Source organism: Oncorhynchus tshawytscha, unplaced genomic scaffold, assembly GCF_018296145.1.
Source record: "Oncorhynchus tshawytscha isolate Ot180627B unplaced genomic scaffold, Otsh_v2.0 Un_contig_7737_pilon_pilon, whole genome shotgun sequence".
Lineage (NCBI taxonomy): Eukaryota > Metazoa > Chordata > Actinopteri > Salmoniformes > Salmonidae > Oncorhynchus > Oncorhynchus tshawytscha.
The window spans coordinates 35,001-62,500 of record NW_024609210.1 but is presented as its reverse complement, the minus strand read 5'-3'; the positions used below and the strand labels follow the sequence as shown (position 1 = coordinate 62,500).

Sequence of the window (27,500 nt, the reverse complement as noted above, 5' to 3'; positions counted from 1 at the left end):
TCAGTAGCAGTAAGTACTTCGTTCCTAATGATCCCCAGTTCCAGGATGTCCGTGGTCTAAACCCCCTCTAGTTAGAGAACCAGCCCTCTGTGGCCTAAACCCACTCTAGTTAGAGGACCAGCTCTCTGTGGTCTAAACCCCCTCTAGTTAGAGGACCAGCCCTCTGTGGTCTAAACCCACTCTAGTTAGAGGACCAGCTCTCTGTGGTCTAAACCCCCTCTAGTTAGAGGACCAGCCCTCTGTGGTCTAAACCCCCTCTAGTTAGAGGACCAGCCCTCTGTGGTCTAAACCCCCTCTAGTTAGAGGACCAGCCCTCTGTGGTCTAAACCCCCTCTAGTTAGAGGACCAGCCCTCTGTGGTCTAAACCCCCTCTAGTTAGAGGACCAGCCCTCTGTGGTCTAAACCCCCTCTAGTTAGAGGACCAGCTCTCTGTGGTCTAAACCCCCTCTAGTTAGAGGACCAGCCCTCTGTGGTCTAAACCCACTCTAGTTAGAGGACCAGCCCTCTGTGGTCTAAACCCCCTCTAGTTAGAGGACCAGCCCTCTGTGGTCTAAACCCCTCTAGTTAGAGGACCAGCCCTCTGTGGTCTAAACCCCTCTAGTTAGAGGACCAGCCCTCTGTGGTCTAAACCCCTCTAGTTAGAGGACCAGCCCTCTGTGGTCTAAACCCCTCTAGTTAGAGGACCAGCCCTCTGTGGTCTAAACCCCCTCTAGTTAGAGGACCAGCCCTCTGTGGTCTAAACCCCCTCTAGTTAGAGGACCAGCCCTCTGTGGTCTAAACCCCCTCTAGTTAGAGGACCAGCCCTCTGTGGTCTAAACCCCCTCTAGTTAGAGGACCAGCCCTCTGTGGTCTAAACCCCCTCTAGTTAGAGGACCAGCCCTTTGTGGTCTAAGGGAGGCCTGCTGTGGAGAGGGAGGCCTGCTTTAATGTGGAGTGGGAGGCCTGCTGTACTGTAATGTGGAGGAGGAGACATGCTGTACTGTGGAGAGGGAGGCCTGCTGTAATGTGGAGAGGGATGCCTGCTGTACTGTAATGTGGAGAGGGAGGCCTGCTGTAATGTGGAGAGGGAGGCCTGCTGTACTGTAATGTGGAGAGGGAGGCCTGCTGTACTGTAATGTGGAGAGGGAGGCCTGCTGTACTGTAATGTGGAGAGGGAGGCCTGCTGTACTGTAATGTGGAGAGGGAGGCCTGCTGTACTGTAATGTGGAGTGGGAGGCCTGCTGTACTGTAATGTGGAGAGCGAGGCCTGCTGTACTATACTGTGGAGAGGGAGGCCTGCTGTACTATACTGTGGAGAGGGAGGCCTGCAGTAATGTGGAGAGGGAGGCCTGCTGTAATGTGGAGAGGGGAGGCATCCTGTAATGTGGAGAGGGAGGCCTGCTGTAATGTGGAGAGGGAGGCCTGCTGTAATGTGGAGAGGGAGGCCTGCTGTAATGTGGAGAGGGAGGCCTGCTGTAATGTGGAGAGGGAGGCCTGCTGTAATGTGGAGAGGGAGGCCTGCTGTAATGTGGAGAGGGAGGCCTGCTGTAATGTGGAGAGGGAGGCCTGCTGTGACGTGGAGAGAGGAGGCCTGCTGAGGGGGGCCTGCTGTGACGTGGCTGAGAGGGAGGCCTGCTGTGACGTGGAGAGGGAGGCCTGCTGTGATGTGGAGGGAGGGAGGCCTGCTGTGACGTGGAGAGGGAGGCCTGCTGTGACGTGGAGAGGGAGGCCTGCTGTGACTGCTGCTGTGACGTGGAGAGGGAGGCCTGCTGTGACGTGGAGAGGGAGGCCTGCTGTGACGTGGAGAGGGAGGCCTGCTGTGACGTGGAGAGGGAGGCCTGCTGTGACGTGGAGAGGGAGGCCTGCTGTGACGTGGAGAGGGAGGCCTGCTGTAACGTGGAGAGGGAGGCCTGCTGTGACTGGAGAGGGAGGCCTGCTGTAACGTGGAGAGGGAGGCCTGCTGTGACGTGGAGAGGGAGGCCTGCTGTGATGTGGAGAGGGAGGCCTGCTGTAAGGCCTGTGGAGAGGGAGGCCTGCTGTAATGTGGAGAGGGAGGCCTGCTGTAATGTGGACTGCTGTAATGTGGAGAGGGAGGCCTGCTGTAACGTGGAGAGGGAGGCCTGCTGTAACGTGGAGAGGGAGGCCTGCTGTAATGTTACTGTAATGTGGAGAGGGAGGCCTGCTGTAATGTTACTGTAACGTGGAGAGGGAGGCCTGCTGTACTGTAATGGAGAGGGAGGCCTGCTGTAATGTTACTGTAATGTGGAGAGGGAGGCCTGCTGTAATGTTACTGTAATGTGGAGAGGGAGGCCTGCTGTAATGTTACTGTAATGTGGAGAGGGAGGCCTGCTGTAATGTTACTGTAATGTGGAGAGGGAGGCCTGCTGTAATGTTACTGTAATGTGGAGAGGGAGGCCTGCTGTAATGTTACTGTAATGTGGAGAGGGAGGCCTGCTGTAATGTTACTGTAATGTGGAGAGGGAGGCCTGCTGTAATGTTACTGTAATGTGGAGAGGGAGGCCTGCTGTGACGTTTCTTCAGAAAGGTTGTGTCTGACATGGACGTTCCCTATATAGTGCACTACTTTTGACCAGGGAATAGGCTGCTGTTTTGGACACACAACACAGAGAGCCCTAACGCCCGTCCGACCCTCTTCTCTACTCTTGACAAACACAACACAGAGAGCCCTAACGCCCGTCCGACCCTCTTCTCTACTCTTGACAAACACAACACAGAGAGCCCTAACGCCCGTCCGACCCTCTTCTCTACTCTTGACAAACACAACACGTGCCAGCCAGCTTACTAAATGACATCACATCTCTCTCTCTGTCTCTCCTTGCATTCAACATTCTCTAAAACACAATAACGACGACATCTGGTTTTAATTCATCCACCAGTCAGTTGTTGTTGTTCACAATGAATCAGCCGTAAAAACAGGTGCGTGGTGATACGTTTAGACGGCCGCGTGCGTTCGACATCTCTCCTGCACGTCTTCACACTCTGAACAGCCCCAACAAGCTTAACCAACCTTCATCCCCTGCCAGTCTCCCTTGAAGTGGCTTTAACACACGTACTCCCGGGGCGTGTGGTACTGAACACTGTTGCCGTGGCTCCCCAAGTCCTGGGTTCTGATCAGCCCGGATCATCTACATGGCTGGTACATGGCTGGTACATGACTGGTACATGGCTGGTTCATAGCAACATGGCTGGTACATGGCTGGTACATGGCTGGTACATGGCTGGTACATGGCTGGTACATGGCTGGTACATGGCTGGTACATATCTACATGACTGGTACATATCTACATGACAGGTACATATCTACATGGCTGGTACATGACTGGTACATATCTACATGACAGGTACATATCTACATGGCTGGTACATGACTGGTACATCCACATGATGTACTCCCTGGGTGTGTGGTACTGAACATTGTTGCCGTGGCTCCCAAAGTCTTCTCTGGGTTCTGATCAGTCATGCCTGGTACATATCAACATGACAGGTACATATAAACACAACCGGCTACATAACTGGGACATACCGACATGACCGGTAAACGAATGGCACATGACCGGTACATATCAACATGACTGGTACATATCAACATGACTGGCACAACATAAACATGACTGGTACATATAAACATGACTGATACATACCAATATGACTGGTACATATCAACATGACTGGTACATATCAACATGACTGGTACATATCAACATGACTGGTACATATCAATATGACTGGTACATATCAATATGACTGGTACATATCAACATGACTGGTACATATCAACATGACTGGTACATATCAATATGACTGGTACATATCAATATGACTGGTACATATCAATATGACTAGCACTTACCAACATGACTGGTACATATCAACATGACTGGTACATATCAATATGACTGGTACATATCAATATGACTGGTACATATCAATATGACTGGTACATATCAACATGACTGGTACATATCAACATGACTGGTACATATCAACATGACTGGTACATATCAATATGACTGGTACATATCAACATGACTGGTACATATCAACATGACTGGTACATATCAACATGACTGGTACATATCAACATGACTGGTACATATCAACATGACTGGTACATATCAATATGACTGGTACATATCAATATGACTGGTACATATCTACATGACTGGTACATATCTACATTACTTGTACATATCTACATGACTGGTACATATCAACATGACTGGTACATAACTGGTATACATCAACATGACTGGAACATATCAATGATGACTGGTGGTACATCAACATCTGGTACATGACTGGTACATATCAACATGACTGCTACATATCAACATGACTGGTACATATCAACATGACCGGTACATATCAACATAACTGGTACATATCAATATGACTGGTACATATCTACATGACTGGTACATATCTACATTACTTGTACATATCTACATTACTTGTACATATCTACATGCCTGGAACACATCAACATGACTGGTACATGACTGGTATACATCAACATGACTGGTACATATCTACATGACTGGTACATATCTACATGACAGAGTGGAGAGGAGCTGCTGCCTGGTGCTCCCTGTTCCTCCTACTACTCCTCCCTGCCAGGTGCTCCCTGTTCCTCCTCCTCTCTGTCTGGTGCTCTCTGCTCCTCCTCCTCCCTGTCTGGTGTTGGATCCATGGAAGTTATCAGAATGGTTCTGTCCATTACTCAGTGTTCTCTACTTTATATTACTGTTTCGTTGACAAGGTCCTGCTTCCTTTTATCTCTCCTCTCCTCTCCCTTCCCAGTCCCAAGTCTCCTCTCCTCTCCCTTCCCAGTCCCAAGTCTCCTCTCCTCTCCCTTCCCAGTCCCAAGTCTCCTCTCCTCTCCTTTCCCAGTCCCAAGTCTCCTCTCCTCTCCCAGTCCCAAGTTCCCAGTCCCAAGTCTCCTCTCCTCTCCCTTCCCAGTCCCAAGTCTCCTCTCCTCTCCCTTCCCAGTCCCAAGTCTCCCCTTCCCAGTCCCAGTCCCAGTCTCCCCCTTCCCAGTCCCAAGTCCTCTCCCAAGTCTCTTCCCCAGTCCCAAGTCTCCTCTCCTCTCCCTTCCCAGTCCCAAGTCTCCTCTCCCTTCCCAGTCCCAAGTCTCCTCTCCTCTCCCTTCCCAGTCCCAAGCACTCTTCTAACCCATCACCCTCTCTTCTCCTCTCTTCTCTTTCTCCCTCTCCCCAGGACAAAGCGCTCGTCAGTCCTGATGACAGAGTGCATTTTTGAGCTGCCCAACTTCACGGTGCAGGCCACGCGTCCCCAGATCCTGCTCCTTCAGGCCATGCTGCAGAGCTGGACACACAGCCTGGGAGACGGTTCCTACCCTGGGGTCAACGAGGCCCTGCTCAGCCATGTCTACACAGCACCAGGTAACTGAACACTGTTATTACCACTGTGTTTCATGTCCTCCGAGGGCTGCTCCTTCTCCTCCCTCCTACTGGTACACCTGCTCCACACACACACACACACACACACACACAGACACACAGAGGAAGGGGGGATCATGTTGGAGACTACTCCTAGGCAGTGAGAGTGATTTAGTGCTCATTAGTGCTCATGTCTAGTAGGAGTCAACACATCATTACTCATCACCTGCCTGTAAAACCCACATTCAAATGTTATTCATCAAAACAGGATCACATAAAACCTGACACTTATAAATACTGTTGTTCCTAGTTCAGCTGGTTCTGGTATAACCCACCAACTAGATGTGGACCATCTAGTTCAGCTGGTTCTGGTATAACCCACCAACTAGATATGGACCATCTAGTTCAGCTGGTTCTGGTATAACCCACCAACTAGATATGGACCATCTAGTTCAGCTGGTTCTGGTATAACCCACCAACTAGATATGGACCAGCTGGTTCTGGTATAACCCACCAACCAGATATGGACCATCTAGATCAGCTGGTTCTGGTATAACCCACCAACTAGATATGGACCAGCTGGTTCTGGTATAACCCACCAACCAGATATGGACCATCTAGATCAGCTGGTTCTGGTATAACCCACCAACTAGATATGGACCAGCTGGTTCTGGTATAACCCACCAACTAGATATGGACCATCTAGATCAGCTGGTTCTGGTATAACCCACCAACCAGATATGGACCATCTAGTTCAGCTGGTTCTGGTATAACCCTCCATCCAGATCAGCAGGTTCTGTTGTAACAGTAACACACCATCCAGATATGGACCATCTAGATCAGCTGGTTCTGGTATAACCCACCATCCAGATATGGAACATCTAGATCAGCAGGTTCTGTTGTAACAGTAACATACCATCCAGATATGGAACATCTAGATCAGCATCTCTCTGTGTGTCTCGTTGTCCATTAAAGCCAGTCGACCTGCTTGCTGCAGGACGTTATGCTGAATATGATCTGACATGTCCTTTAGCAGATGCTCTTATCCAGAGACCCAGAAGCAGCGAGGTTTGAAGTGTCTTTGCTCAAGGGCACATCGACTGATCCCCCCCCCCCCCACACCAATTTATTCATGAGCCTTTTGTGAATGACCTCATTACTGCGTTTTAAAGAGACAGAGCACGTTTTTATTAACGGAGACGTTGCTACTTCTGTTGTTGATCAGCACCAGGAGTCCCACATGGAAAGGAAAGCAGGCCGTCTGTAGCCTCATGAAATCAGACTAATTCAGCTGAGTGACTCTATGCCTTCACACAGTCCTATTGAGTAACAGGCCTTCACACACAGTCCTATTGAATAACAGGCCTTCACACACAGTCCTATTGAATAACAGGCCTTCACACAGTCCTTCACACAGTCCTACTTAACAGGCCTTCACACAGTCCTAATAACAGGCCTTCACACAGTCCTACTGAATAACAGGCCTTCACACAGTCCTATTGAATAACAGGCCTTCACACACAGTCCTATTGAATAACAGGCCTTCACACACAGTCCTATTGAATAACAGGCCTTCACACACAGTCCTATTGAATAACAGGCCTTCACACACAGTCCTATTGAATAACAGGCCTTCACACACAGTCCTATTGAATAACAGGCCTTCACACACAGTCCTAGTCCTGAATAACAGGCCTTCACACAGTCCTATTGAATAACAGGCCTTCACACAGTCCTATTGAATAACAGGCCTTCACACAGTCCTATTGAATAACAGGCCTTCACACAGTCCTACTGAATAACAGGCCTTGAAATAACAGGCCTTCACACAGTCCTATTGAATAACAGGCCTTCACACACAGTCCTATTGAATAACAGGCCTTCACACACAGTCCTATTGAATAACAGGCCTTCACACACAGTCCTATTGAATAACAGGCCTTCACACACAGTCCTATTGAATAACAGGCCTTCACACACAGTCCTATTGAATAACAGGCCTTCACACAATAACAGTCCTATTGAATAACAGGCCTTCACACAGTCCTATTGTCCCTATCCTGAATAACAGGCCTTCACACAGTCCTATTGAATAACAGGCCTTCAGGCCTATTGAATAACAGGCCTTCACACAGTCCTATTGAATAACAGGCCTTCACACAGTCCTATTGAATAACAGGCCTTCACACACAGTCCTATTGAATAACAGGCCTTCACACACAGTCCTACTGAATAACAGGCCTTCACACAGTCCTATTGAATAACAGGCCTTCACACAGTCCTATTGAATAACATCCATTCAGCTGTATTGTGGACAAGGCTCTAGGCTACTTCTTGATTTACTCCAGTTTATCAATAGACATTTACCATTCAAATAAATGATCCCCTTTTATGTTGTTAGATTTAGGTAAAACACTAAGTCAAGGTGATTGTTTGATTTGATTGGTTAATATGTAGATGTCTGTCTGAGAAGGGAGCGGTAGCTGAGTTGATCTGTCTACATCTACTGCCTCTCCGGGACGTTGGCTAATTCACCTTATTCTTTACTGTGGTATCGTGATGGTAATGTGACGTTATCGTTTTGGTATCGTGACAGTATAATTTTGGTATCGTGATGCTAACGTGATGGTATCGTGATGGCATCGTGATGGTATCATTTTGATATCGTGATGGTAACGTGATGGTATCGTGATGGCATCGTGATGGTAATGTGATGGTATACTTTTGGTATCATGATGGTAACGTGATGGTATCGTGATGGTATCGTTTTGGTATCGTGATGGTATCGTGATGGTAATGTGATGGTATCGTGATGGTAATGTGATGGTATCGTGATGGTAACGTGACGGTATAATTTTGGTATCGTGATGGTATCGTGATGGTATCGTGATGGTATCGTGATGGTAACGTGATGGTATCATGATGGTAGCGTGATGGTATCGTGGTGGTATCATTTTGGTATCGTGATGGTAATGTGATGGTATCGTGATGGTAACGTGATGGTATCATGTTGGTATGGTAGCGTGATGGTATCGTGGTGGTATCATTTTGGTATCGTGATGGTAATGTGATGGTATCATTTTGGTATCGTGATGGTAACGTGATGGTAACGTGATGGTATCGTGATGGTATCGTGATGGTAACGTGATGGTATCGTGATGGTATAATTTTGGTATCATGATGGTAGCGTGATGGTATCATTTTGGTATCGTGATGGTATCATTTTGGTTTCGTGATGGTAACGTATTGGTATCGTGATGGTATCATTTTGGTATCATGATGGTAGCGTGATGGTATCGTGGTGGTATCATTTTGGTATCATGATGGTATCGTGATGGTAATGTGATGGTATCGTGATGGTAACGTAATTGTATCGTGATGGTATCGTGATGCTATCGTTTTGGTATCGTGATGGTATCTAGATAAAAATTTGAGTATCGTGACACACACACACTGACACACACACACACACACCCCGGCTGTCCCGCCTTGCCCAGTGTGAGGTAGAGGACCTGCGGCCGTGGGTAAATTAACTCTCCAACTCTCCGCTCCACGTCCTCCAGCAGGCCTTAATGGTCTCGTAATACATGGGAGCCTGTAAAAAGGGGCAGCATTCAATAAAACAGTAGCTTTTCTCCTGCAGCCGGTAGCGTCTGGCCTGTTCTCTGGAGGCCCAGGGATTTTCCAGGCCATTAGGATCATGTTGTTGAGTATGCCGTCAACATGGCCTCCGCCAAGCTACCTTCGCCCTCAGACCAGCGCAGAGCAGCGGACCGCCCGCCAAATTATTAAACTGCTCTCCTGTGGAGTGAAGTCAAATATTCCTCTCTCTCTCTCTACCTGTCTCTCTCTACCTGTCTGTCTCTCTCTACCTGTCTCTCTCCTCTACCTGTCTGTCTCTCTCTACCTGTCTCTCTCCTCTAGCTCTGCCTGTCTGTCTGTCTCTCTTCTCTAGCTCTGCCTGTCTGTCTCTCTACCTGTCTCTCTCCTCTGGCTCTGCCTGTCTGTCTCTCTACCTGTCTCGCTCCTCTTGGAATAGCAACGGGCTGGAACACAACGTAGAGAAACATTTGCACATCTGGTCCGGATGCTGGTAGGTTAGAAAAACACAGAATAGAAAAGGTGGAGGGAGAGATGGAGGGAGGGAGGGAGAGAGGGAGGGAGGGAGGGAGAGAGGGAGGGAGGGAGGGAGGGAGGGAGAGATGTAGGGGGGCAGGGAGGGAGGCAGAGATGGAGGGAGGGAGGCAGAGATGGAGGGAGGGAGGGAGGGGAGGGAGAGAGATAGGGAGGGAGGGAGAGATGTAGGGAGGGAGAGATGTAGGGAGGGAGGCAGAGATGGAGGGAGGGAGGGAGGCAGAGATGGAGGGAGGGAGGGAGGCAGAGATGTAGGGAGGGAAGGAGAGATGTAGGGAGGGAGAGATGTAGGGAGGGAGGGAGAGATGTAGGGAGGGAGGGAGGGAGGGAGAGATATAGGGAGGAAGGGAGGGAGAGAGAGAGATGGAGGGAGGGAGAGAGATGTAGGGAGGGAGGGAGGGAGAGATGTAGGGAGGAGGGAGGGAGGGAGGGAGGGAGGGAGGGAGAGATGTAGGGAGGGAGGGAGGGAGAGATGTAGGGAGGGAGGGAGGGAGGATGAGGGAGGGATGGAGGGAGGGAGAGATGTAGGGAGGGAGGAAGGGAGAGATGTAGGGAGGGAGGGAGGGAGAGATGTAGGGAGGGAGGGAGGGAGAGATGGAGGAAGGGAGAGATGTTTGGAGGGAGGAAGGGAGAGATGTTGGGAGGGAGGGGGAGGGAGAGATGTCGGGAGGGAGGGAGAGATGTAGGGAGGGAGGGAGAGATGGGGAGGGAGGGAGAGATGTAGGGAGGGAGGGAGGGAGGGAGAGATGTAGGGAGGGAGGGAGGGAGAGAGAGATGGAGGAGGGAGGGAGAGAGAGAGATGGAGGGAGGGAGGGAGAGATGTAGGGAGGGAGGGAGGGAGAGATGTAGGGAGGGAGGGAGGGAGAGATGAGATGTAAGGGAGGGAGGGAGGGAGAGATGTAGGGAGGGAGGAAGGGAGAGATGCAGGGAGGGAGGGAGGGAGAGATGTAGGGAGGGAGGAAGGGAGAGATGTTTGGAGGGAGGAAGGGAGAGATGTTGGGAGGGAGGGAGGGAGAGATGTTGGGAGGGAGGGAGGGAGGGAGAGATGTAGGGAAGGGAGGGAGAGATGTAGGGAAGGAGGGAGAGATGTAGGGAGGGAGGGAGAGATGTAGGGAGGGAGGGAGAGATGTAGGGAGAGATGGAGGGAGGGAGGATGAGGGAGGAGATGTAGGGAGGGAGGGAGAGATGTAGGGAGGGGGAGGGAGAGATGTAGGGAGGGAGGGAGGGAGAGATGTAGGGAGGGAGGGAGGGAGAGATGTAGGGAGGGAGGAAGGGAGAGATGTAGGGAGGGGGAGGGAGATGGGGAGGGAGGGAGGAGAGATGTAGGGAGGGAGGAAGGGAGAGATGTTTGGAGGGAGGAAGGGAGAGATGTCGGGAGGGAGGGAGAGATGTCGGGAGGGAGGGAGGGAGGGAGAGATGTAGGGAGGGAGGGAGAGATGTCGGGAGGGAGGGAGGGAGAGATGTAGGGAGGGAGGAGAGATGAGGGAGGGAGGGAGGGAGAGATGTAGGGAGGAGGGAGGGAGAGATGTAGGGAGGGAGGGAGGGAGAGGGAGGGAGGGAGGGAGGGAGGGGGAGAGATGTAGGGAGGGAGGAAGGGAGAGATGTTTGGAGGGAGGAGGGAGAGATGTTTGGGAGGGAGGAAGGGAGAGATGTTTGGAGGGAGGAAGGGAGAGATGTTGGGAGGGAGGGAGGGAGAGATGTAGGGAGGGAGGGAGGGAGGGAGAGATGTAGGGAGGGGAGGGAGAGATGTAGGGAGGGAGGGAGAGATGTAGGGAGAGATGGAGGGAGGGAGGGAGAGATGTAGGGAGGGAGGGAGAGATGTAGGGAGGGAGGGAGAGATGTAGGGAGGGAGGGATAGATGTAGAGAGGGAGGGAGAGATGTAGGTTGAGTACTGTGGTAAAACCTACTAATACTTTTGACTTAACTCACCAGTATGTGATAGTAGTGACTTAACTCACCAGTATGTGATAGCAGTGACTTAACTCACCAGTATGTGATAGTAGTGACTTAACTCACCAGTATGTGATAGTAGTGACTTAACTCACCAGTATGTGATAGCAGTGACTTAACTCACCAGTATGTGATAGTAGTGACTTAACTCACCAGTATGTGATAGCAGTGACTTAACTCACCAGTATGTGATAGTAGTGACTTAACTCACCAGTATGTGATAGTAGTGACTTAACTCACCAGTATGTGATAGTAGTGACTTAACTCACCAGTATGTGATAGTAGTGACTTAACTCACCAGTATGTGATAGTAGTGACTTAACTCACCAGTATGTGATAGCAGTGACTTAACTCACCAGTATGTGATAGCAGTGACTTAACTCACCAGTATGTGATAGTAGTGACTTAACTCACCAGTATGTGATAGCAGTGACTTAACTCACCAGTATGTGATAGTAGTGACTTAACTCACCAGTATGTGATAGCAGTGACTTAACTCACCAGTATGTGATTAGTGACTTAACTCACCAGTATGTGATAGCAGTGACTTAACTCACCAGTATGTGATAGTAGTGACTTAACTCACCAGTATGTGATAGCAGTGACTTAACTCACCAGTATGTGATAGTAGTGACTTAACTCACCAGTATGTGATAGTAGTGACTTAACTCACCAGTATGTGACCGACAGGCTTGATTCAGTCTTTTGAAATGATTTAACATTTGAAATGTTTTTTTACATTGGATTAAAGTAGAGACTCAGAGCTATAAAATGGGATTAAAGTAGAGACTCAGAGCTATAAAATGGGATTAAAGTAGAGACTCAGAGCTATAAAATGGGATTAAAGTAGAGACTCAGAGCTATAAAATGGGATTAAAGTAGAGACTCAGAGCTATAAAATGGGATTAAAGTAGAGACTCAGAGCTATAAAATGGGATTAAAGTAGAGACTCAGAGCTATAAAATGGGATTAAAGTAGAGACTCAGAGCTATAAAATGGGATTAAAGTAGAGACTCAGAGCTATAAAATGGGATTAAAGTAGAGACTCAGAGCTATAAAATGGGATTAAAGTAGAGACTCAGAGCTATAAAATGGGATTAAAGTAGAGACTCAGAGCTATAAAATGGGATTAAAGTAGAGACTCAGAGCTATAAAATGGGATTAAAGTAGAGACTCAGAGCTATAAAATGGGATTAAAGTAGAGACTCAGAGCTATAAAATGGGATTAAAGTAGAGACTCAGAGCTATAAAATGGGATTAAATAAAATAGAGACTCAGAGCTATAAAATGGGATTAAAGTAGAGACTCAGAGCTATAAAATGGGATTAAAGTAGAGACTCAGAGCTATAAAATGGGAAAAGTAGAGACTCAGAGCTATAAAATGGGATTAAAGTAGAGACTCAGAGCTATAAAATGGGATTAAAGTAGAGACTCAGAGCTATAAAATGGGATTAAAGTAGAGACTCAGAGCTATAAAATGGGATTAAAGTAGAGACTCAGAGCTATAAAATGGGATTAAAGTAGAGACTCAGAGCTAGAGCATAAATGGGATTAAAGTAGAGACTCAGAGCTATAAAATGGGATTAAAGTAGAGACTCAGAGCTATAAAATGGGATTAAAGTAGAGACTCAGAGCTATAAAATGGGATTAAAGTAGAGACTCAGAGCTATAAAATGGGATTAAATTAGAGACTCAGAGCTATAAAATGGGATTAAAGTAGAGACTCAGAACTATAAAATGGGATTAAAGTAGAGACTCAGAGCTATAAAATGGGATTAAAGTAGAGACTCAGAGCTATAAAATGGGATTAAAGTAGAGACTCAGAGCTATAAATGGGATTAAAGTAGAGACGCAGAGCTATAAAATGGGATTAAAGTAAATCAAATCAAATCAAATGTTATTTGTCACATACACATGGTTAGCAGATGTTAATGCGAGTGTAGCGAAATGCTTGTGCTTCTAGTTCCGACAATGCAGTAATAACCAACGAGTAATCTAACTAACAATTCCAAAACTACTGTCTTATACACAGTGTAAGGGGATAAAGAATATGTACATAAGGATATCTGAATGAGTGATGGTACAGAGCAGCATAGGCAAGATGCAGTAGATGGTATCGAGTACAGTATATACATATGAGATGAGTATGTAAACAAAGTGGCATAGTTAAAGTGGCTAGTGATACATGTATTACATAAGGATACAGTCGATGATATAGAGTACAGTATCAACGTATGCATATGAGATGAATAATGTAGGGTAAGTAACATTATATAAGGTAGCATTGTTTAAAGTGGCTAGTGATATATTTACATCATTTCCCATCAATTCCCATTATTAAAGTGGCTGGAGTAGAGTCAGTGTCATTGACAGTGTGTTGGCAGTAGCCACTCAATGTTAGTGGTGGCTGTGTCTGATGGCCTTGAGATAGAAGCTGTTTTTCAGTCTCTCGGTCCCAGCTTTGATGCACCTGTACTGACCTCGCCTTCTGGATGATAGCGGGGTGAACAGGCAGTGGCTCGGGTGGTTGATGTCCTTGATGGTCTTTATGGCCTTCCTGTAACATCGGGTGGTGTAGGTGGAAGGCCATAAAGATCATCAAGGACATCAACCACCCGAGCCACCGCCTGTTCACCCCGCTATCATCCAGAAGGTGGTCCCCTCCCTCCACGTCCCCCTCCCTCCACGGTCCCCTCCCTCCACGGTCCCCTCCCTCCACGGTCCCCTCCCTCCATCTCCTTTTGAAGTGGGCCGTGTCAATAGAGGAAGGTGTTTCATATGAGGGCCGAGCTGATAACACCCCAGACTCCACAGTCGGTGTCCTTCACCAGATCTTTTCATTCTCTCTCTCTTCCTATCCAGGGAAAATGAAAGGTTCCCACTTTTTTAATCTGGAGGTACTGACAGACTGCTGAGTGTTTCCTCCCAAATAAAAAGGGGGTTCGGAGAGAGGCTGTATGATCTACCCAGATGCTTTCATTTGTGGAGATACAAGCAGAGTTAAAGACTGGTGCTGTCATGTTAGCTAGCTGGAGCTCCACTTATCCTGCAGCTAACTTTACCCTGGTGCTGTTATATTAGGACTTATCCTGCAGCTAACGTTACCCTGGTGCTGTCATGTTAGCTAGCTGGAGCTCCACTTATCCTGCAGCTAACTTTACCCTGGTGCTGTCATGTTAGCTAGCTGGAGCTCCACTTATCCTGCAGCTAACTTTACCCTGGTGCTGTCATGTTAGCTAGCTGGAGCTCCACTTATCCTGCAGCTAACGTTACCCTGGTGCTGTCATGTTAGCTAGCTGGAGCTCCACTTATCCTGCAGCTAACTTTACCCTGGTGCTGTCATGTTAGCTAGCTGGAGCTCCACTTATCCTGCAGCTAACTTTACCCTGGTGCTGTTATATTAGGAACTTATCCTGCAGCTAACTTTACCCTGGTGCTGTCATGTTAGCTAGCTGGAGCTCCACTTATCCTGCAGCTAACGTTACCCTGGTGCTGTCATGTTAGCTAGCTGGAGCTCCACTTATCCTGCAGCTAACGTTACCCTGGTGCTGTCATGTTAGCTAGCTGGAGCTCCACTTATCCTGCAGCTAACTTTACCCTGGTGCTGTCATGTTAGCTAGCTGGAGCTCCACTTATCCTGCAGCTAACTTTACCCTGGTGCTGTTATATTAGGACTTATCCTGCAGCTAACTTTACCCTGGTGCTGTCATGTTAGCTAGCTGGAGCTCCACTTATCCTGCAGCTAACGTTACCCTGGTGCTGTCATGTTAGCTAGCTGGAGCTCCACTTATCCTGCAGCTAACGTTACCCTGGTGCTGTCATGTTAGCTAGCTGGAGCTCCACTTATCCTGCAGCTAACTTTACCCTGGTGCTGTCATGTTAGCTAGCTGGAGCTCCACTTATCCTGCAGCTAACTTTACCCTGGTGCTGTCATGTTAGCTAGCTGGAGCTCCACTTATTCTGCAGCTAACTTTACCCTGGTGCTGTCATGTTAGCTAGCTGGAGCTCCACTTATACTGCAGCTAACTTTACCCTGGTGCTGTTATATTAGGACTTATCCTGCAACCAACTTTACCCTGGTGCTGTTATGTTAGGATTTATCCTGCAGCTAACGTTACCCTGGTGCTGTCGTGTTAGCTTGTTGGAGCTCCACTTATCCTGCAGCTAACGTTACCCTGGTGCTGTCGTGTTAGCTTGTTGGAGCTCCACTTATCCTGCAGCTAACGTTACCCTGGTGCTGTCATGTTAGCTCGCTGGAGCTCCACTTATACTGCAGCTAACTTTACCCTGGTGCTCTGAATACTACTGACTTACTGCAGTTTGAATACTGCCGACTTACTGCAGTTTGAATACTGCAGGATTTACTGCAGTTTGAATACTGCCAACTTACTGCAGGATTTACTGCAGTTTGAATACTGCCCACTTACTGCAGTTTGAATACTGCCCACTTACTGCAGTTTGAATACTGCCCACTTACTGCAGGACTTACTGCAGTTTGAATACTGTGTACTTACTGCAGTTTAAATATGTTTTACTTTACACTGGGAGTTTGAATACTGCTCACCTTACAGTGGTGGTTTGAATTCTACTTACTTTATAGCGGCGGTTTGAATGCTACTTACTTTAAAGTGGTAGTTTGAATGCTGCTTACTGTAATTTACAGCGACAGTTTGAATGCTGCTTACTGTAATTTACAGCGACAGTTTGAATGCTGCTTACTGTAATTTACAGCGACAGTTTGAATGCTGCTTACTGTAATTTACAGCGACAGTTTGAATGCTACTTACTTTTTACAGTGGTAGTTTGAATGCTGCTTACTGTAATTTACAGCGACAGTTTGAATGCTGCTTACTGTAATTTACAGTGGTGGTTTGAATGCTGCTTACTGTAATTTACAGTGGTGGTTTGAATGCTGCTCTCTAATTTACAGCGACAGTTTGAATGCTCCTTACTGTAATTTACAATGGTGTTTGAATGCTGCTTACTTTACAGTGGTAGTTTGAATTCTACTTACTTTACAGTTGTAGTTTGAATTCTACTTACTTACTTTACAGTGGTTGTTTGAATGCTGCTCTCTAATTTACAGCGACAGTTTGAATGCTCCTTACTGTAATTTACAATGGTGTTTGAATGCTGCTTACTTTACAGTGGTAGTTTGAATTCTACTTACTTTACAGTGGTAGTTTGAATTCTACTTACTTACTTTACAGTGGTTGTTTGAATGCTGCTCTCTAATTTACAGCGACAGTTTGAATGCTCCTTACTGTAATTTACAATGGTGTTTGAATGCTGCTTACTTTACAGTGGTAGTTTGAATTCTACTTACTTTACAGTTGTAGTTTGAATTCTACTTACTTTACAGTGGTTGTTTGAATGCTGCTCTCTAATTTACAGCGACAGTTTGAATGCTCCTTACTGTAATTTACAGTTGTGGTTTGAATGCTACTTACTGTAATTTCAGTGGCTGTTTGAATGCTGCTTACTGTAATTTACATTGGCGTTTGAATGCTGCTTACTGTAATTTACAGTGGATGTTTGAATGCTGCTCTCTTATTTACAGCGACGGTTTGAATGATGCTTACTGTAATTTACAGTTGCGTTTTGAATGCTGATTACTGTAATTTAGTGGCAGTTTGTATGTTGCTTACTGTAATTTAGAGTGGCGGTTTGAATGCTGCTTACTGTAATTTACAGCTGCGGTTTGATTGCTGCTTACTGTAATATACAGTGGCGGTTTGAATGCTGCTTACTGTAATTTACAGTATTCAGACAGTATTCAAGTAATCACCCATGTGTATTTACAGATCCTTCAGACAGTATTCAAGTAATCACCCATGTGTATTTACAGATCCTTCAGACAGTATTCAAGTAATCACCCATGTGTATATACAGATCCTTCAGACAGTATTCAAGTAATCACCCATGTGTATATACAGAGCCTTCAGACAGTATTCAGTAATCACCCGTGTGTATATACAGAGCCTTCAGACAGTAATCACCCGTGTGTATATACAGAGCCTTCAGACAGTAATCACCCGTGTGTATATACAGAGCCTTCAGACAGTATTCACCCATGTGTATATACAGAGCCTTCAGACAGTAATCACCCGTGTGTATATACAGAGCCTTCAGACAGTAATCACCCGTGTGTATATACAGAGCCTTCAGACAGTATTCAGTAATCACCCGTGTGTATATACAGAGCCTTCAGACAGTATTCAGTAATCACCCGTGTGTATATACAGAGCCTTCAGACAGTAATCACCCTGTGTGTATATACGGAGCCTTCAGACAGTAATCACCCGTGTGTATATACAGAGCCTTCAGACAGTAATCACCCGTGTGTATATACAGAGCCTTCAGACAGTAATCACCCTGTGTGTATATACAGAGCCTTCAGACAGTATTCAGTAATCACCCGTGTGTATATACAGAGCCTTCAGACAGTAATCACCCGTGTGTATATACAGAGCCTTCAGACAGTAATCACCCTGTGTGTATATACAGAGCCTTCAGACAGTAATCACCCGTGTGTATATACAGAGCCTTCAGACAGTAATCACCCGTGTGTATATACAGAGCCTTCAGATATACAGTAATCAGTAATCACCCGTGTGTATATACAGAGCCTTCAGACAGTAATCACCCGTGTGTATATACAGAGCCTTCAGACAGTAATCACCCTGTGTGTATATACAGAGCCTTCAGACATTCAGTAATCACCCGTGTGTATATACAGAGCCTTCAGACAGTAATCACCCGTGTGTATATACAGAGCCTTCAGACAGTAATCACCCGTGTGTATATACAGAGCCTTCAGACAGTATTCAGTATATCACCCAGTAATCACCCGTGTGTATATACAGAGCCTTCAGACAGTAATCACCCGTGTGTATATACAGAGCCTTCAGACAGTATTCACCCTGTGTAATCACCCGTGTGTATATACAGAGCCTTCAGACAGTAATCACCCGTGTGTATATACAGAGCCTTCAGACAGTAATCACCCTGTGTGTATATACAGAGCCTTCAGACAGTAATCACCCGTGTGTATATACAGAGCCTTCAGACAGTAATCACCCGTGTGTATATACAGAGCCTTCAGACAGTATTCATAATCACCCTGTGTATATACAGAGCCTTCAGACAGTAATCACCCGTGTGTATATACAGAGCCTTCAGACAGTAATCACCCTGTGTGTATATACAGAGCCTTCAGACAGTATTCAGTAATCACACCCGTGTGTATATACAGAGCCTTCAGACAGTAATCACCCGTGTGTATATACAGAGCCTTCAGACAGTATTCATAATCACCCGTGTGTATATACAGAGCCTTCAGACAGTATTCAGTAATCACCCGTGTGTATATACAGAGCCTTCAGACAGTAATCACCCCGTGTGTATATACAGAGCCTTCAGACAGTATTCAGTAATCACCCCGTGTGTATATACAGAGCCTTCAGACAGTATTCAGTAATCACCCTGTGTGTATATACAGAGCCTTCAGACAGTATTCAGTAATCACCCTGTGTGTATATACAGAGCCTTCAGACAGTATTCAAGTAATCACCCGTGTGTATATACAGAGCCTTCAGACAGTATTCAGTAATCACCCTGTGTGTATATACAGAGCCTTCAGACAGTAATCACCCGTGTGTATATACAGAGCCTTCAGACAGTAATCACCCATGTGTATATACAGAGCCTTCAGACAGTAATCACCTGTGTGTATATACAGAGCCTTCAGACAGTAATCACCCTGTGTGTATATACAGAGCCTTCAGACAGTAATCACCCGTGTGTATATACAGAGCCTTCAGACAGTAATCACCCATGTGTATATACAGAGCCTTCAGACAGTAATCACCCAGTGTGTATATACAGAGCCTTCAGACAGTAATCACCCTGTGTGTATATACAGAGCCTTCAGACAGTATTCAGTAATCACCCTGTGTGTATATACAGAGCCTTCAGACAGTATTCAGTAATCACCCTGTGTGTATATACAGATCCTTCAGACAGTAATCAGTAATCACCCTGTGTGTATATACAGAGCCTTCAGACAGTAATCACCCTGTGTGTATATACGGAGCCTTCAGACAGTAATCACCCTGTGTGTATATACAGAGCCTTCAGACAGTAATCACCCTGTGTGTATATACAGAGCCTTCAGACAGTAATCACCCTGTGTGTATATACAGAGCCTTCAGACAGTAATCACCCTGTGTGTATATACAGAGCCTTCAGACAGTAATCACCCTGTGTGTATATACAGAGCCTTCAGACAGTAATCACCCTGTGTGTATATACAGAGCCTTCAGACAGTAATCACCCTGTGTGTATATACAGAGCCTTCAGACAGTAATCACCCTGTGTGTATATACAGAGCCTTCAGACAGTAATCACCCTGTGTGTATATACAGAGCCTTCAGACAGTAATCACCCTGTGTGTATATACAGAGCCTTCAGACAGTAATCAAACCCATTGACTTTATCCACATGTTGTTGTTGTTGTTACAGCCTGAATTTAAAATGGTTTCAATTGGGATTGTTTGTCACTGGCCTACCCACAATGCCCCATAATGTCAAAGTGGATTTATTTAAAGAATTATTATTCTTTACAAATTAATTTTAAAAAAAAAATGTAAAGCTGAAATGTCTTAAATCAAAAAGTATTCAATCCCTTTGTCATGGCGTAAATAAGTTAAGGAGTAAAAAAACGTGCTTAACATGTCACATTTTAAGTTGTATTGGGCTCTGTGTTCAATAATAGTGTTTAACATGACTACCTCATCTCTGTACCCCAACATATAATTATCTGTTATGTCCCTCAGTCAAGCAGTGAATTTCAAACACAGAGTCAACCACAAAGACCAGGGAGGTTTTCCAATGCCTCACAAAGAAGGACACCGATTGGTAGATGGGTAAAAAAAAAAAAAATCGGACATTGAATATCCCTTTGTGTATTGTGTTCTTAATTACACTTTGGATTGTGTATCAATATACCCAGTCTCTCCTTCCTTCTCCTTCTCCTCCGTCTCCCTCCTTCTTCTCCGTCTCCTTCCTTCTTCTTCTCCCTCTTCTCCGTCTCCTTCCTTCTTCTTCTCCTTCTTCTCCGTCTCCTTCCTTCTTCTTCTCCTTCTTCTCCGTCTCATTCCTTCTTCTCCTCCGTCTCCTTCCTCCTTCTTTTCCGTCTCCTTCCTTCCTCCTTCTCCTCCGTCTCCTTCCTTCTCCTTCTCCTCCGTCTCCTTCCTTCTCCTTCTCCTCCGTCTCCTTCCTTCTTCTTCTCCGGCTCCTTCCTCCTTCTTCTCCTTCTTCTCCGTCTCCTTCCTCCTTCTCCTCCGTCTCCTTCCTCCTTCTCCTCCGTCTCCTTCCTCCTTCTCCTCCGTCTCCTTCCTTCTTCTCCTCCGTCTCCTTCCTTCTTCTCCTCCGTCTCCTTCCTTCCTTCTTCTCCGTCTCCTTCCTCCTTCTCCTCCGTCTCCTTCCTTCCTTCTTCTCCGTCTCCTTCCTTCCTTCTTCTCCGTCTCCTTCCTTCTCCCTCCGTCTCCTTCCTTCCTTCTTCTCCGTCTCCTTCCTCCTTCTCTCCTCTTCTCCGTCTCCTTCCTCCTTCTCCTCCGTCTCCTTCCTCCTTCTCCTCCGTCTCCTTCCTCCTTCTCCTCCGTCTCTTCCTTCCTTCCCTTCTTCTCCGTCTCCTTCCTTCTTCTCCTCCGTCTCCTTCCTTCTCCTTCTTCTCCGTCTCCTTCCTCCTTCTCCTCCGTCTCCTTCCTTCTCCTCCGTCTCCTTCCTTCTCCCTCCGTCTCCTTCCTTCCTTCTTCTCCGTCTCCTTCCTTCTCCTTCTCCTCCGTCTCCTTCCTTCTCCTTCTCCTCCGTCTCCTTCCTTCTCCTCCGTCTCCTTCCTCCTTCTTCTCCTCCGTCTCCTTCCTTCTCCTCCGTCTCCTTCCTTCTCCTCCTCTCCTTCCTTCTTCTCCTCCGTCTCCTTCCTTCTCCTTCTCCTCCGTCTCCTTCCTTCTTCTCCTCCGTCTCCTTCCGTCTCCTTCTTCTCCGTCTCCTTGCTTCTCCTTCTCCTCCGTCTCCTTCCTTCTCCTTCTCCTCCGTCTCCTTCCTTCTTCTCCTTCTTCTCCGTCTCCTTCCTTCTCCTTCTCCTCCGTCTCCTTCCTTCTCCTTCTCCTCTGTCTCCTTCCTTCTCCTTCTCCTCCGTCTCCTTCCTCCATCTTCTCCGTCTCCTTCCTTCTCCTTCTCCTCCGTCTCCTTCCTTCTCCTTCTTCTCCGTCTCCTTCCTTCTCCTTCTCCTCCGTCTCCTTCCTTCTCCTTCTCCGTCTCCTTCCTTCTCCTCCTTCTCCGTCTCCTTCCTTCTCCTCCTTCTCCTTCCTTCTCCTCCTTCTCCGTCTCCTTCCTTCTCCTTCTTCTCCGTCTCCTTCCTTCTCCTTCTTCTCCGTCTCCTTCCTTCTCCTTCTCCGTCTCCTTCCTCCATCTTCTCCGTCTCCTTCCTTCTCCTTCTCCTCCGTCTCCTTCCTTCTCCTTCTCCTCCGTCTCCTTCCTTCTCCTTCTCCTCATTCTCCTTCCTCCTTCTCCTTCTCCTCCGTCTCCTTCCTCCTTCTCCTTCTCCTCCGTCTCCTTCCTTCTTCTCCTCCGTCTCCTTCCCACTTCCTCCTCCTTCTTCTTTATAATTTGCCATTTACCTTGAATCATATGATTATTATAATTGTCTTCCATTGTTGTGTCTCAATAGGGCCACTAGGCTCTAAATAGGAGCTGGGTGATCAGATCACGAGGAAACATCAGTCACCTCTACTCCTCCTGAATAATGGATTAAAGTGACCTACAATTAATGAATCTCTACCTCTTTTGTTGAGCGCTCCGAACTCTTCTCTTCCTCAAATATTTCCCGGTAAAACCCCTAACCATGATTTATGCGGTTGTTTTTTTTTTTTTTTGAGCACCTCCTTCCCTTTCCTTGGGCAGCTGAAACCCGGAGGCCCACCTGAACTCCTCGTTTGAATACGGCTTACTCTACAGTGGCACTTTGAGTGCTGCTCACTTCACACACTACTGTGATTGTGGTTTGTGGTGACAGATTACACCGAGCGGCCTCCTCTCCCTTCAGAGGCCAGTGGTATATTTTAATGGGAGGGTTCTGGAGGAAAAACACTGTCATGCTTTATGTGTCTGGTTGGGTCATGAAAATAGAGAGGTGGGTCTGTGGGGAGGTATCTGTATGTCTGAGTGGATGACTCTGGGTGTGTGTGTGTGTGTGTGTGTGTGTGTGTGTGTGTGTGTGTGTGTGTGTGTGTGTGTGTGTGTGTGTGTGTGTGTGTGTGTGTGTGTGTGTGTGTGTGTGTGTGTGTGTGTGTGTGTGTGTGTGTGTGTGTGTGTGAGTGAGTGTGTGAGAGAGCCATTGTGTGTGTGTGAGAGAGCCAGTGTGTGCGAGAGAGCATGTGGCTGCGTGTGTGTGTGTGAGAGAGAGCCAGTGTGTGTGTGTGAGAGAGCCTGTGTGTGTGTGTGTGAGAGCCAGTGTGTGTGTGTGAGAGAGAGCCAGTGTGTGTGTGTGAGAGAGCCATTGTGTGTGTGAGAGAGAGCCAGTGTGTGTGTGTGAGAGAGCCAGTGTGTGTGTGTGTGAGAGAGCCAGTGTGTGTGTGTGAGAGAGCCAGTGTGTGTGTGTGTGAGAGAGCCAGTGTGTGTGTGCGAGAGCCAGTGTGTGTGTGTGTGAGAGAGCCAGTGTGTGTGTGAGAGAGCCAGTGTGTGTGAGAGAGAGCCAGTGTGTGTGTGAGAGCCAGTGTGTGTGTGAGAGAGCCAGTGTGTGTGTGAGAGAGAGCCAGTGTGTGTGTGTGTGTGAGAGAGCCAGGCTGCGTGCGTGTGTGTGAGAGAGAGCCAGTGTGTGTGAGAGAGTGCCAGTGTGTGTGTGTGAGAGCCAGTGTGTGTGTGAGAGAGCCAGTGTGTGTGTGCGAGTGTGTGTGTGTGTGTGTGTGTTCATTCACTCCTCTCCTGGAAGTATACCCAACTCCTCTCCTGGAAGTATACCCAACTCCTCTCCTGGAAGTATACCCAACTCCTCTCCTGGAAGTATACCCAACTCCTCTCCTGGAAGTATACCCAACTCCTCTCCTGGAAGTATACCCAACTCCTCTCCTGGAAGTATACCCAACTCCTCTCCTGGAAGTATACCCAACTCCTCTCCTGGAAGTATACCCAACTCCTCTCCTGGAAGTATACCCAACTCCTCTCCTGGAAGTATACCCAGAGTCTTTTAATTGTGAAATATGTTTTTATAACTGTAGTTTAAAGTGATTTTATGGAGCTCTGAACCCACTGCTGTAGGGGGAGGTGGCCAGGCCTGGGGGAGGTGGCCAGGCCTGGGGGAGGTGGCCAGGCCTGGGGGAGGTGGCCAGGCCTGGGGGAGGTGGCCAGGCCTGGGGGAGGTGGCCAGGCCTGGGGGAGGTGGCCAGGCCTGGGGGGGAGGTGGCCAGGCCTGGGGGAGGTGGCCATGCCTGGGGGAGGTGGCCATGCCTGGGGGAGGTGGCCATGCCTGGGGGAGGTGGCCATGCCTGGGGGAGGTGGCCATGTCTGGGGGAGGTGGCCATGCCTGGGGGAGGTGGCCATGTCTGGGGGAGGTGGCCATGTCTGGGGGAGGTGGCCATGCCTGGGGGAGGTGGCCATGCCTGGGGGGAGGTGGCCATGCCTGGGGGAGGTGGCCATGTCTGGGGGAGGTGGGTTGGCCAGGTCTGGGGGAGGTGGCCATGTCTGGGGGGAGGTGGCCATGCCTGGGGGAGGGACCATGTCTGGGGGAGGTGACCATGTCTGGGGGAGGTGGCCATGTCTGGGGGAGGTGGGGTGAGGTGGCCATGTCTGGGGGAGGTGGCCATGTCTGGGGGAGGTGGCCATGTCTGGGGGAGGTGGCCATGTCTGGGGGAGGTGGCCATGTCTGGGGGAGGTGGCCAGGTCTGGGGGAGGTGACCATGTCTGGGGGAGGTGGCCATGTCTGGGGGAGGTGGCCATGTCTGGGGGAGGTGGCCAGGTCTGGGGGAGGTGGCCAGGTCTGGGGGAGGTGGCCAGGTCTGGGGGAGGTGGCCAGGTCTGGGGGAGGTGGCCAGGTCTGGGGGAGGGTGGCCAGGTCTGGGGGAGGTGGCCATGTCTGGGGGAGGTGGCCATGTCTGGGGGAGGTGGCCATGTCTGGGGGAGGTGGCCATGTCTGGGGGAGGTGGCCATGTCTGGGGGAGGTGGCCAGGTCTGGGGGAGGTGGCCATGTCTGGGGGAGGTGGCCAGGTCTGGGGGAGGTGGCCAGGTCTGGGGGAGGTGGCCAGGTCTGGGGGGCCAGGTCTGGGGGAGGTGGCCAGGTCTGGGGGAGGTGGCCAGGTCTGGGGAGGTGGCCAGGTCTGGGGGAGGTGGCCAGGTCTGGGGGAGGTGGCCAGGTCTGGGGGAGGCCAGGTCTGGGGGGGTGGCCAGGTCTGGGGGAGGTGGCCAGGTCTGGGGGGAGGTGGCCAGGTCTGGGGGGAGGTGGCCAGGTCTGGGGGAGGTGGCCAGGTCTGGGGAGGTGGCCAGGTCTAGGGTACTGGGCGATATACGAGCTGTGACATATCTTTAGCATGACGGAGACCTGGGCATGGAGAGGCAGCAGAGGAACGAACCCTGGCAAGAACAGGAGGGGGGAGAGCCCTGGGAATGGACCGGAAACCAGGGGGAGAGACCTGGGGATGGACCAGAAACCAGGGGGAGAGACCTGGGGATGGACCAGAAACCAGGGGGAGAGACCAGAAACCAGGGGGAGAGACCTGGGGATGGACCAGAAACCAGGGGAGAGACCTGGGGATGGACCAGAAACCAGGGGGAGAGACCTGGGGATGGACCGGAAACCAATGGGGAAAAACCAGAAACCAGGGGGAGAGACCAGACACCAGGGGGAGAGACCTGGGGATGGACCGGAAACCAGGGGAGAGACCAGAAACCAGGGGAGAGACCTGGGGATGGACCAGAAACCAGGGGAGAGACCAGACACCAAGGGGAGAGACCAGAAACCAGGGGGAGAGCCCTGGGGATGGACCAGAAACCAGGGGAGAGACCAGAAACCAGGGGGAGAGACCAGAAACCAGGGGGAGATACCTGGGGAGAGACCAGAAACCAGGTGGAAAGACCTGAAACCAGGGGTAGAGACCAGAAACCAGGGGTAGAGACCTGAAACCAGGTAGAGAGACCTGGGGATGGACCAGAAACCAGGGGGAGAGACCAGAAACCAGGGGGAGAGTCCTGGGGATGGACCGGAAACCAGGGGGAGAGACCTGGGGATGGACCAGAAACCAGGGGGAGAGACCAGAAACCAGGGGGAGAGACCTGGGGATGGACCAGAAACCAGGGGGAGAGCCCTGGGGATGGACCAGAAACCAGGGGGAGAGACCAGACACCAAGAGGAGAGACCAGAAACCAGGGGGAGAGCCCTGGAGATGGACCAGACACCAGGGGGAGAGACCAGAAACCAGGTGGAAAGACCAGAAACCAGGGGGTGAGACCTGAAACCAGGGGGAGAGACCAGAAACCAGGGGTAGAGACCTGAAACCAGGTAGAGAGACCTGGGGATGGTCCAGAAACCAGGGGGCGAGACTAGAAACCAGGGGGCAAGACCTGTGGATGGACCAGAAACCAGGGGCAAAACCTGTGGATGGACCAGAAACCAGGGGAAGACCAGAAACCAGGGGGAGAGACCAGACACCGGGGGGAGAGACCTAGGGATAGACCAGAAACCAGAGGGAGAGACCAGTAACCAGGAGGAGAGATCTTGGGAGAGACCAGAAACCAGGGGGAGAGACCAGAAACCAGGGGTAAAGACCAGAAACCAGGGAGAGAGCCCTGGGAATGGACCAGACACCAGGGGGAGAGACCAGAAACTAGGGGTAAAGACCAGAAACCAGGGAGAGAGCCCTGGGAATGGACCAGACACCAGGGGGAGAGACCAGAAACTAGGGGGAGAGCCCTGGGACTTGACCAGAAACCAGGGGGAGAGACCTGTGGATGGACCAGACACCAGGGGGAGAGACCAGACACCAGGGGGAGAGACCAGAAACCAGGGGGAGAGACCAGAAATGTCCTCATCCGTACCACTACAGGAACACAGGGCTTAATGTCCTCTGTCTGTACCACTACAGGACAAGCTACAGGAACACAGGGCTTAATGTCCTCTGTCTGTAACACTACAGGACAAGCTACAGGAACACAGGGCTTAATGTCCTCCTCTGTACCACTACAGGACAAACTACAGGAACACAGGGCTTAATGTCCTCTGTCTGTAACACTACAGGACAAGCTACAGGAACACAGGGCTTAATGTCCTCCTGTACCACTACAGGACAAGCTACAGGAACACAGGGCTTAATGTCCTCTGTCTGTACCACTACAGGACAAGCTACAGGAACACAGGGCTTAATGTCCTCTCTGTCTGTAACACTACAGGACAAGCTACAGGGACACAGGGCTTAATGTCCTCTGTCTGTAACACTACAGGACAAGCTACAGGAACACAGGGCTTAATGTCCTCTGTCTGTAACACTACAGGACAAGCTACAGGAACACAGGGCTTAATGTCCTCCTGTACCACTACAGGACAAGCTACAGGAACACAGGGCTTAATGTCCTCTCTGTCTGTAACAGGACAAGCTACAGGAACACAGGGCTTAATGTCCTCTCTGTCTGTAACACTACAGGACAAGCTACAGGGACACAGGGCTTAATGTCCTCTGTCTGTAACACTACAGGACAAGCTACAGGAACACAGGGCCTTTATCTGTCCCTCTTTTGACTGTTGGCCCAGCCTGTTTTCTCATTGGCTGGTATTTTCATACTCTGTCCGTCCTTCGTAACTCATTGTTCTACAGAGTAAAGTTTCTCTGCAGTATTTCTGGCTGGTTGTCACAAATGTCAGTGAAGAGATGAGGAGCTTAATGAAAACCCCCTACATGTCTGTTTCAGCGCAGGCTGGCTGGGGGGAGGTGGCCATGCCTGGGGGAGGGAGCCTGCTGGCTGGGGGAGGT

General features: G+C 49.0%; 1 protein-coding gene across 1 annotated transcript in view; it reads left to right on the top strand.

Moving 5' to 3' along the window:
* Window positions 1-27,500, top strand: part of LOC112241701 (vacuolar protein sorting-associated protein 13B) — a gene marked incomplete at its 5' end in the record, with an annotated part of 95,987 nt that overhangs the window by 54,981 nt on the left and 13,506 nt on the right. Inside the window, 1 exon segment of the mRNA XM_042314480.1 lies at window positions 5,218-5,402. Coding sequence (XP_042170414.1) covers window positions 5,218-5,402 — 185 coding nt within the window.